The sequence below is a fragment of the Mastigoproctus giganteus genome, chromosome 7 (genome assembly GCF_048544385.1).
Source record: "Mastigoproctus giganteus isolate SK-2022 chromosome 7, ASM4854438v1, whole genome shotgun sequence".
Taxonomy (NCBI): Eukaryota; Metazoa; Arthropoda; class Arachnida; order Uropygi; family Thelyphonidae; genus Mastigoproctus; species Mastigoproctus giganteus.
The window spans coordinates 142,196,957-142,209,038 of NC_143581.1; the positions used below are offsets into that span (position 1 = coordinate 142,196,957).

At 35.3% G+C, this 12,082-nt stretch overlaps 1 protein-coding gene across 1 annotated transcript in view; it reads left to right on the forward strand.

The window, feature by feature from the left end:
* LOC150083237 (tudor domain-containing protein 1-like) overlaps positions 1–12,082 on the forward strand; it is a 657,806-nt gene that overhangs the window by 312,202 nt on the left and 333,522 nt on the right. Inside the window, exon 11 of the mRNA XM_090378447.1 lies at positions 7,059–7,169. Coding sequence (XP_090234573.1) covers positions 7,059–7,169 — 111 coding nt within the window. The remainder of the gene's footprint in view (positions 1–7,058; positions 7,170–12,082) is intronic.

A 12,082-nucleotide genomic window follows, 5' to 3' on the forward strand; every position in this document is an offset into this window, starting at 1 on the left:
GCATTTGGTGTTGATTGTGCATCCTTTTTGGTGGACAAGAAATGGTTATTACTTTGCAGAATGTGTTTGATTTTATTTCAAAACTCTGAAGAGTAGAGGTGCTTAAAATGGTCTGGTATTTTGTAAAAGGAGCTAGTCAATCAGTGACGTGGTCTACTGTGGGCTGAGCAGGAAGACAACCTTATAGATGGCTGCAATTTTGGCAACATCAGGGTCCTGACTTGAGTTGGTTTGAGAAACAATCTTTTTTTGTGGAGGAGATAGGACATGCAACTGCTTGCATTCCAACATTTTTTGAATATGGCATTCCTACATGTGGGAACCTTACTGGTTGAAGTGACTTTCTGGTGCTTGTGATAAAGTGCATTTTATTAAAATTTTCTTAATTTTAGTAGCATTTCTATTAATAAATAAGAAAATTTTTGACTAATGGCTTTCTGAACTTTAATTATTTATGGTATTTTTTATGAAAAATTATAAATAAGCACAATATAATTTTTGCTGAAAATTTAAATTTGCAATTAAAATACACCTTATGCACTATGTAAACTGATATGCTTCTAATAAATTTATAAACCTCTACAGAGCAGAGGTTTAAAATGGTTAATTATTTGTTTACTGGAGCTAGTTTGGCAGTGATGTGGTCTATTTCGCAGTTATGGCATTGTCAGGGTGCTGACTTGATTTGGTTCGAGAAACAATGGAGATTAGGGCATTCGTTGCAACGTTCTTTGTTTATGGCATTCTTACATGTGGCAACCATACATCGGTTGAGGTAACCCTTTCTGGTGCTCTAGTTAAAGTTTATTTTATCAAAATTTCTTATTAGTAGTATTTCTACTAATAAATAAGAAAATTTTTACTAATGCCCTTCTGAAGTTTAAGTTTAATTGTTTATGGCATTTTTTAAGAAAAAAATTATAATGGCCAGACAAATAGTATAATTTAAATTTTCTGTAAAAATTTACCTTATGCAACCATTTCTTATATGAACTAACACGCCAACTGACACTTGAGAATCATTTTTTTTTCACAGTATCTATATATATAAAACACTTAGGTAAGCTGCCCAACAATTAGCAGCTGGCAACAACTGCTAATTGTTGCTACAGCCTGTTCATGCAGTTCACTTCGCATGACCACTGTACCGGGCATTCTTTATTGATTTTTGTACTAACGTTTTTCGACTGAAGAAAAGCAACCCTATGCCTGAAAGGTAAATGCTGTTTTAACTGTTTATTTTATCTGTCTTTACTCAGAAAAAAGCTGAACTTAACATAATCAGTTTAAGTTTTAAGAAGTGTAAAAATGGCTAAACATTGTGTAAGAACTTTGAGAGAAACTGTAGAATATATGCTAATGAAACATTAGAGGAGAGATCTAATAGACTTAGAGACTGAAACAAGACTATGATTACGAAGACAGACAAAAAACATTGAAGAGAAGCAAGATTGGAAATGAGAAGATGGGAATAACACTGTAGGACTAATCAAATAGAAGTACCGAATGCGAATAATCAACAAGTTGTAGTTAATGTTGAAGAGCATGACATAGGAAATATACATTACAACTGTGAGTATTGCAATGCAAGATATTGGGGACATGAGTTAAATACATTGAATAAATACACTAAATGCTGTCATGATGGATAGGTTTCACTTGACCCACCGTCTGTGACATATACTCTATTATGAGAACTGTGTACAGAGGATACACATGAAGCAAATAACTACAGAAAATATATACAACAGTACAACTCAGCATTGGCTTTCACATTAATGGGTGCAGATATTAAATCACCACCTGGAAATGGTCCATACTGTTTTAGAATACACGCTCAGATTTACCCTTTGGTCTCGCTACTATATCCAAACGAAGAAAATAAGCCAGTATATGAACAACTTTATATTTTTGATTCTGCTGAAGCAACAACAAAACAGCCTGAAAAACAATGAAACCAAGGGCACATGGCTGAAGTAATGCAACAATTGGACGAGATGCTTTGACACGTTTACCCATTTAATGAGTCATATAAACAAATGCATCAAATAACCCAGGCCAATCCAACAATGAATGTGCGCATGGTATTTATAGAAGACCCAGACTTAGATAAGAGACAATATAATGCACCTACATCCAAAACGGAGGTTGCTGCAATATTTGTTGGAGAAGACGCAGAAGCACCTGCAAATATGCATATATCCCACATATTGATATATGCACATGCATATGTAGGAGACATATGCATACATCCCACAAGTGACTGCTATAGAATTATATCACCGCTAAACAAGAATGGAGACCCTATGGTGTATCCGTTGCTATTCCCGTGTGGAGAGGGTGGTTGGCACGAGGAACTACAACATTACATCCGGCTTAATGTTCAAGTTTGCAGGCAATACAAAGGTCGACAGGGTTGTTAATGATACTAATGACAGTATGCCTGCTGCAACAGGATCTAGAAAAGTCGAGCAGATGGACTGAGGTGGCAACTGAAGTTTAACCTTGACAAATGTAAAGTACTGCATATGGGAAGCAGTAACCCCAGAGTAACATATCAACTGTGTGGTACTACACTGACAGTGGTAGAGAATGAAAAGGGCCTAGGGGTAATTGTGCAGGCAGATATGAAGTTTTCTGAGCAGTGCAGATGGTTTACAAGAGTAGCTCATGGTGTCTTGTTAATGACATACAGGAATTTTTCTAGCAGGGATAAGGAGATGATTATCCCCTTGTATAATGTAATAATCAGGCCACACCTTGAGTACTATATACAAGCCTGGAGGCCTAATTTTAAGAAAAATGTAGAGCTGCTGGAATTAGTATAGAGAAGGGCAACAACATTAGTGAATGGAACAAAGGGTTGCTGTTACGAAGAAAGGCTTAAGTTTTGCAAATTACAGTGTCTGGAAGCTAGCACCTGTGAGGCGATCTGATTGAGGTGTATAAAGCCTTGAATGGTTTGAGCATGCTCAGTGCTGATGGGATTCTTTCTTTTGCTCAGAATAATCACCTGAGAGGATATAAATTCAAATCGAGGAAACACATTTGTAGGATAGATGTGCGGAAGTTTTCCTTTACCCAGCGGATGGTTGATTACAAGAACAAACTTCCATCTGTCGTTGTAAAAGTTGATAGCTTAAATAGATTCAAGGCAGAACTAGACAAACATTTGAAGCAAGTGGATGGGTGAAATGAGAAGGTTTTTTTTTTTTTCTGCAGATGCTATATAAGCTTGTTTTCTTGCATCATGTGCCTATGCTAATACTAACATACAGAAGAGAGAAGAACCACAAAATGTATTAGAGAAACACAGTTACAATTCTTTGCTTACAGACTTGCTTTGAGACCTGGTTTTAACCTAATTCATAGCAGTGGGAAATTATTTCAGCAATACATCATAGATATCTATGTGAAGACTGAAGGATCTAGATTAAACTATTTATGCCATAATCAGAGAGATCTACAATTGGAAAGGTACTGTCCTCTATTGGATGCAGTAGAAGCAAAAGCTCAGAACCAAAACTTGAGAGCAGGAAAGATGGTAATTCTGCCTTCAACTTTCCAAGGCAGCCCAAGGTATGTGCAACAAAACTATCAAGATGCTATGGCAATTGTATGAAAGTTTGGTAGACCTGGTCTATATGTTACATTTACTTGCAATCCTGCCTGGCCTGAGATTGTGAATGCAATGGAAGGGAAGCAATGACCTGAACACAGACCAGACATAACTGTGCGAGTGTTCAAAATAAAACTTGCAGAAGCGCTTGACAACATTCTCAAGCAGAATCTTTTTTGATACTGTTGATAGCCTTCATCTACATGATAGAGGTCCAGAAACATGGACTACTACATGTGCACATACTCCTCACTCTGTCTACAGATTCTAAAATATGCACAAAGGATCACATTGACAGAATCCTATTGATACTCCTCACTCTGTCTACAGATTCTAAAATATGCATAAAGGATCACATTGACAGAATCCTATTGATATTGACAAAATCATAAGTGCAGAGCTACCATGCTTAAAAGAAAATCCAAGGTTGATTGAAATTGTCACAAAGTGCTTGCTACTGGTCCTTCTTTCATGCGCAATCTCAGTGCATGAAAAAAAGGTGCATGCAGTAAGCGATTTCCGAAAGAGTTGATAGATACAACAGAAGAGATGGACAGAACGTTAGGGCACCTGAAGCAACATACCGTTTGATTGAGTTTCCAATGTCGGAGAAGTCGCACTCCATTATAAGGTTGGCAGTGCACCTACCTGATCAACAGCAAGTGATCTTCCAGGAGGGCAGAGAAGAGGAGACCTTACAGTGGGAAATGTCTACAAAGACCATGCTTGAGGCATAGCTTGAATTAAACAGAACAGATGTGCAAGCAACACTATTAAATTATGCAGAGATACCAAAGTACTATGTATTTGAGAAAAAATCAGGCAAATAGAAACATTGGCATAGAGGTTGGAGATGGTGTTATTGGACATATGCCTGTTGTAAGTGTTCAAGACAGCAAGTGCTTCTATCTATGCATGCCTCTTACAAGAGTTATGAGTTTTGAGCATTTTCAAACAGTCAATGGACAACTCTGTGAAACATTTCAGCAAGCTTGCAGAGAACATGGACTTTTGAAAGGAGACAGGATATGGCATGACACACTTTCCGAGACAATTGAGGCACATACACCAAGTTATATACGATTACTGTTTGCAATGATATGCGGATTTGGAGAACTAGAAGATGAGTGAAGATTTCATAAGATGTTAATGATATGTGGATTTGGAGAACCAGAAGATGAGTGAAGATTTCATAAGATGTTATTCTGAAGAAACTGGCCCTCTCTATGCTCTTGCAGAAATAAATGAAATGTTGAAAAAATTTATGGTCTGAGCCTTTGAATAGTGCATCTACTAGCTGTTGAAATGATGACAGCACCTCTGCATTTCCAATCACATATTGGAAGAACAAGCCAAAGCAATTGCAAATACAAAAAAAAATAAACAACAAACAAAAAATGCCATTTGACATTATTCTTGATGCCATATACCATAAGTCAAACATTAATCATAACTATTTTTTTAGATGGCCCTGCTGGAACTAGAAAAACATTTCTTAACTATACCACACACCATATGAGGCAAGGGAGATAGTGTTTTTTTTTTTTTTTTTTTTTTAATGAAAACCCCAAACACGAAAGATATCAAAACCTATAGTACTTAGTACCGTGCATGGGTTGAAGGAGAAGTATGGGGGAAGAGGGATGCCGGAAACTTTGCTCTAGAGACTAAACAAGGGTTTCACCACTTCAAGCCTCCAATAAGCAAAGTGGTGGTATTTCACCGGTACTCCTGTTGCGTCTACAGGTATTGTAGCAACTCTGTTAGCAGGAGGCAGAACTGCTCGCTCTATGTTCAAGATACCTCTGCTTCTGAATTCAACTTCAACATGCAATTTAAAGCCAAACACACACAGGAAGCTAAGGCACTTCTACAATCAAAACTGATAGAGTGTGGGATGAAGCACCAATGACTTATGTTCACACCTTTCAAGCAGTAGACAGACTACTACACGATCTGACAGGATTAGACAAGTCTTTTGGAGGGAAAGTAATACCACTAGGTGGAGACTTCAGGCAAGACCGACGATACTACAAGGCTCAAGATCTCTAACAGTTACCAGTTGTATAAAGAAACATAGACTAAGGACCCAATTCCATGTACTTAAACTTACATGCAATATGTGAACAATAGCAAGCAAGAAGGAATTTTCAGACTGGCTATTAGAAGTAGGTGATGGAAGAAGTGGTGCAACTATAAGTTTGCCTACAGCTTGTTTTTCAAACACACAAGACCCTGTAGAACAACTCTGTGGTGACATTAACTTCAACACTTACAGCTCAGCAACTCAAAGGCAGAGCAATACCGAGTGTTACAAATGAGGATTCTTTGGAACTGTACAACATATTAGACCGTATTCCCGGAGAAGTGTAGCGAGCAATGAACCAAGTGAGCATCTAGCATACCTTGAAGAATTTCTCAACAGTTTAATAACAACAGGAATGCCTCCTCACAAGCTAAAACTGTTCCTAGGTTGTTTGTTGTTTATTTGGTTTTTAGGAGCATTAGCAACTAAGGCCATATTGCTCCGGGAATATGCGGTGGTTATTCCCTGACCTTTCTGCATCCTCCGTATTTGGTGGTGACGGGCTTGAACCCCAGTCTAATCAAGAAGCATGTGCTATGCACTGCTGCTCCTTCCCACCTGGCTATGGAGGTGCCCCTGAAAGTAGGTGCTGTAATCATGCTATTATGGAATCTTATGCCATCAAAGGGACTCTGCAATGGAACAAGTTGATAATTATGCATCTACAAAGACACATCATAGAGGCTTGTGTAATAGATGGATTGAACTTAGATACTGTTCTCATACCATGAATACCTCTTATTCCATCTGATACAAATATACCTTTCAAATTCAAAAGAAGACAGTTTCCTATATATTTAGCATTTTCAGTGACCATCAACAAGTCACAGACTTTTGAAAGAATATGTTTATACCTTCCGAATCCTGTATTCAGTCACGGGCAACTATATGTTGGTCTCTCAAGAGTTAGATCAGTCAACTCATTAAGTGTTGTATCTGAGAAGAATGAAATTTTTAATTGTGTTTATAATGAAATTTATGAATAAATCAATAAAATGTGTTGATTAATAACTTTTAAGATATGATGCTGATGGCATATGTTATGCCAGTTGTATTTTAATATTAATTTTTTTTAGATCATAATATAACTTAATGAAAACAACATTTTGAGATTATAATACAACTTACTACTAACAGCTTTTTCAGTTAATAATACAAATTACTGGGTCTATTGAGAAAGCTTTGTTAGTAAATGAAACTTTTATTAAAAGCTGTTGACAGAAATTATTTTAAATTGGGAGAGCATATACATTTGTACAGATACTAATAAGAATTTTCCTTGGTATACTTTTTGTTTGAAATGTTTTTTTGTGCTTTGTATAATCTTTGTTTATTTTACTTTACTGACATTAGGAAAACACAGAAGACCAGAGTACACCTCACCAAAGTGATAATGATATTGATAATCCAAAATCTGCTGGAGAGAGTAATAATTGTTCCAAGAACTACAAGGAATATATTCAGGTATTTTTCATAAGTTTTTCATAATAGGTATAGCTGTGTATGTAAAAGAAGTAGTTTGTGTGGTATGCTTAGACATGAGATCCAGTCTTCTCTTTTTTTCATTCGATTTTATGTTTATGCCCCCCAGTTCTTATCTTATCTACGAAGGAGGGCAGATCATCATTAATTTTACTCAACTGTTTCAGCACCTTATACACCTCAGTGAGATCTCCCCCAGATGTCTAATTATCAAACTCTGCAGTCTAAGCTGTTTTTTGTATATTTTTTACTAATGTCTTGGTATATAGTGTCAAAATGGTTTAATGACTGTTTAATGACTACATTGTTGTAATTTGCCATGTATGGTATACTGATTTACTGAGTTGATCAGGTATGACTGTCTTCCCTTAACAAGTCTGTGTTGGTATCTGTTTAAGATACCAACACAGATACCAGTCTTGTTGAGATGATCTGAATTGCATCTGTAACCACAGACTCTACGATCTTCCTTACTGCAGAAGTCAAACTCATTGGCCCTTAGTTATCCAACTCCTCTTCAGCACTGCATTTGTGTATTGGGAAGAAACTAATGCATCTCCATTCCTAGGGGATTTTTCTGAGTGTAATGATGCTCTCATTAACATTCCTAATTGTTTGAAACACTCACATACAGCCTTTTTAATAATAATTGATTGTGTGCTATCTTTCCTTAGAACCTAGCAATATTTTAGCTTCATTAGTTTTTCTAATAAATAATTTATTAGAAACTAAATTAAACTTTAATAAATAATTCCTTTGAAATTATTGAAATGCAGCTATTGCTTTAACAATATTCCATAATTCTAATGTGTTAATCTTCCCTCTGCTCTCTTCCCAGTTGATAGAGACCATATATCATCTTAAACTGTTATAGATTCCTTTCCTGAAATCAGTTCCCATTCTTTATCTTTAACAACTGCAACCTCTTTCTTCCTTCATCTTCCAACAAAAGTCTTGTGTGATGACTTCCTGTTATAATGGTTCCTATACTGTAAGCCCCACGATATCATCTGATTTCTAGGTAATAAACATCATGTCTAGAATATTCTTACCCGTAGTAATTTCTCTGATATGCTGATGCAAATAACAGTCATCTAGTTTATATAAAATTTTTGTTCCCTATGGCAATTTCCCTCTTACTTGATATCAATGCTGAGAAAATTTAAATCACCCACAAGACATTCACACTTGCTCACCCATTCCATTTGCATGTAGAGTCCCTCATGGTGCTCTTCACAATCTTCTGGTTGATAGCATGCCACCACTGTCATTTTACCTTTCATCCAACTACTTGAAACCATTCAGATTTTTTGCTGGCATGCCCAAGGTTCGGAGTCTGGGAAAGCTTTAGTCACTCTCAAGCTGTTTGTGATAAGAATAATCACCCCCTAACCTTTCTGTTTGTTTATCCTAGCAATGAGTTTTGCTAAACATGTTTATCCTTCCTAAATATGTAAACATATTTAGGAAGGATAAACATGTTTAGCAAAACTCATCGCTCCCTATTTCTGGATGACACCACATTTGCACTAGCCTTATTATGTCAATGATTGTTGTCCTAACCAGGAGTTCATTTTATTAGCAATGTTCCTGACATTACTGTAGATGCAGTTAACTGTTTTTGTATATGCTTGTTTCCGTAGAATTGGCTTTTCATTCATTTGAAATATTGCTACCCTCAGCACATTTGGTCAATATCGGCTATCGAAGCTATAAAAGAGAACTTATGAGATGTCTGTTTTTAAGTCTAGTTCTGTACTTAAATGGTTTGCATGTAGTCAAAAATAGGCAGAGATTAATTTTCTTGTTAAAAAAAAAAAATTCTGTTTGAAATAAAGAGTGTAGGCTTCAGCAAGTACTTTTATTATTAACAACAATCAGAAAAGTTTAAATCTGTTGCATATAGTTTCCATGGACCACAAACCTGCAACAATAAAATGATAGTGAATATTTGAGATAATACTTTTACAGTACAAGATTTGAACTTTTATATATCTATGCATGTAACTCTCTGCCCATAAGTTACAACACTCAAAAACAGTTTGTTTAATGTCATGTTAAATTGGACGATTTTTTACTTTGACCAGGTTTTACAGAATCCTGATCTCAGATACAATATTATATTTAAAAAAAAAAAGTATTTTCTTTGAAATTTTGCTGTACAATTCATGAATAATTTTACATTTATATTCTTGCTGCTAATATTGGTTCAGTCTTGCAACATGCACAGCAATGCAACCTGTAAAGTGACCAGATGGTCCTATAAAACTAAGAAAATTAAATATTGTTACTTTATTTCCAGTTGCACTTTCTTGTTATTATTTTTTCCAAAAAATGATAATAAATAAATAAATAAAAGTATTTATGCCAGTAGTGGGTATACTTCATAGGCATTCCAGTGCCTCTGAAGGTCATAAGTCTGCAGAAAATTAGAAACTTCCTTCTTGTACAGTTAGTTTAACTGGGAACAACTCATCACTTGATCCCGATAAAGAGATATGCATTCAAAATGCTGTCTACAAGGAATTAATGCATTTATTAAAGCATTTGTTATGCTCTGTTCTTTGCTTTTTTTTTGTTCCCTATAGATGTTCTGTGGAAGATTTAAAAAAAAAAAAAAAAAAACTCCGCAATATTTTTAAAATGTTAATGGTGTAAATAATAATACAGTAGACTCTCGATTTTCCAGGATAGATGGTAAAAAACAAATCCCAGATAATCGATTTCCCGGTTAATCCTAAAATATATAAGTCCCCGACATATGTAAGAGATACGTTCCAGGACTTCTTACTTCGTCGAGTTTTACATAACTCAGGAATGACTAGTAACATATTGCTACTATATTATTATTGACAAATCTGAATTCCGCGCGATACTTGTTAATGTTTTACCATTTTCATACATCCTTATTAGTTTAATTTTCTGATCCAAATTGATCGCTTTCCTTTTGTTGGTAGATTTACTAGTAGCACTGTCACTTATTCTCTTAGTTGGCACCATGATAACAGTGAAAATGAAATTTTCTGTGAAGAACTTTACAGGGTTTAGGCAAACACTCACTATTATCACCCCGCAAGAGCTCACATTTTGCTAAAGCACATTTCTGGAGGTCACTACCATAAAACAATTTGAACTTTCCGTGTTATTGGACTTTTCTGTTGGTGCATCTAATTATAAACTGATAGTAAACTCGATCTTATTGCATTTGCGATAATACCGATAGCTGGAATTCTGTGTGTTTTTACATTATTATGGTGAAATGCATTGCCCCTTCACTGAAATCTTCAGTCATATAAATAAAAAAAAAACCATAAATAAATTGTAAGAATCTTCTCTTCTTTCTTATTTTTTTGCTTGTTACTCCGTATCTCACTTGTGCAATTTGTGTGTGCAGTGATCGTCGTTATTGATTGCTTATTTTATTTATTTATTTGTTTTTTGTTTGTTTTAAATTTTACAATCCTGAAAAAAAAAAAAAAAAAAAAATTGGGTGAAAAATAATTTACATAAATCCGTAGTTGCGTAAGTCAGGGACTTACTGTATCAAAAAATGTTCAGCAACTACGTAAAAAAATATGGCAATAGATAATAAAGTTATCACGCACTACTCGCATATCCAATACGATGCTTCCCTTTATTTTTTGCAATGTCGATTTTAAGTCTATAGCTTTCCTATATTTTTTACGATGTTTGGTTTGGTCACCAATGGTTCTTTAGAGATTTAATGGATGCACCGGTTCTAATGGTTCATTGGAGATTTAATGGAAGCACCATTTTCAAACTTTTGAATAATTTCATATTTTTGTTTAACTGAAAGCACAACTCTTTTGTGTTTACCCATCATTTTCGCAATTTTTAAACAAAAAAAATTTTTACTATAAAAAAAATTTTGACATTCCTGACATAAACAACGAAACAAAATATTTGTCTTTTTGTGGTGCAACACAACACAACAATTGACGCAGCGCACTAAAACAAACTAAACATTTGTTCTCTTTTTTTTTTTTTTGGGGTGGGGTGAAGACAGTGCGGTTTCATAATATGTACACTAATATCCTAATGATGACTTATAATGCCTCTTGTCGTTTATTTATGACTTTCAAAACATCTGTTTATACCTATTCTATTTATTACTTGAATTTTATGATTTCTGGTTTTTTTTTTTTTTTTTTTTAAGTTTGGAATCTTGAAGTGTCCCGGTTAATCCAATCCTGTTAAATCAAGAGTCTGCTGTATAGTATTAATGCTATTTTGAGTGGCATTTACTCTTAGAGTTTATTTAGACTAAGGCACATTTAGGGCTAGAGCCTCAAGCTGCGAACAAATTTAGACTATGTATATAAAGTGCTTAGCATCATAATACACAGCCATTTCTGAATAAACAGAAAATTTTTAAGGTGGCATCGTTTTAGGTTATATCTCATATTGTGAATGCCTTCACAACGAGTTGCCATGATATTGCACTACTTCGAATAAGTAACGCTTCACCTAAGGAGAAGACTAGTGTTACTTATTCTCAGATAGGTACCACCACCCAGACAGCACTGTTTCAGGGCTATTTGGCCCTTCGTCAGTGAGTGGGTAGGTACCCAAGTGATGCAATGATGGCAAAAACAGTTATGAAGTATAACTCCACAATATGAGAGATGCCTGATGGTGTATGATGTATTTAGACTAAGGCGCATTTAGGGCTAGAGCCTCAAGCTGCGAACAAATTTAGACTATGTATATAAAGTGCTTAGCATCATAATACACAGCCATTTCTGAATAAACAGAAAATTTTTAAGGTGGCATCGTTTTAGGTTATATCTCATATTGTGAATGCCTTCACAACGAGTTGCCATGATATTGCACTACTTCGAATAAGTAACGCTTCACCTAGGAGAAGACTAGTG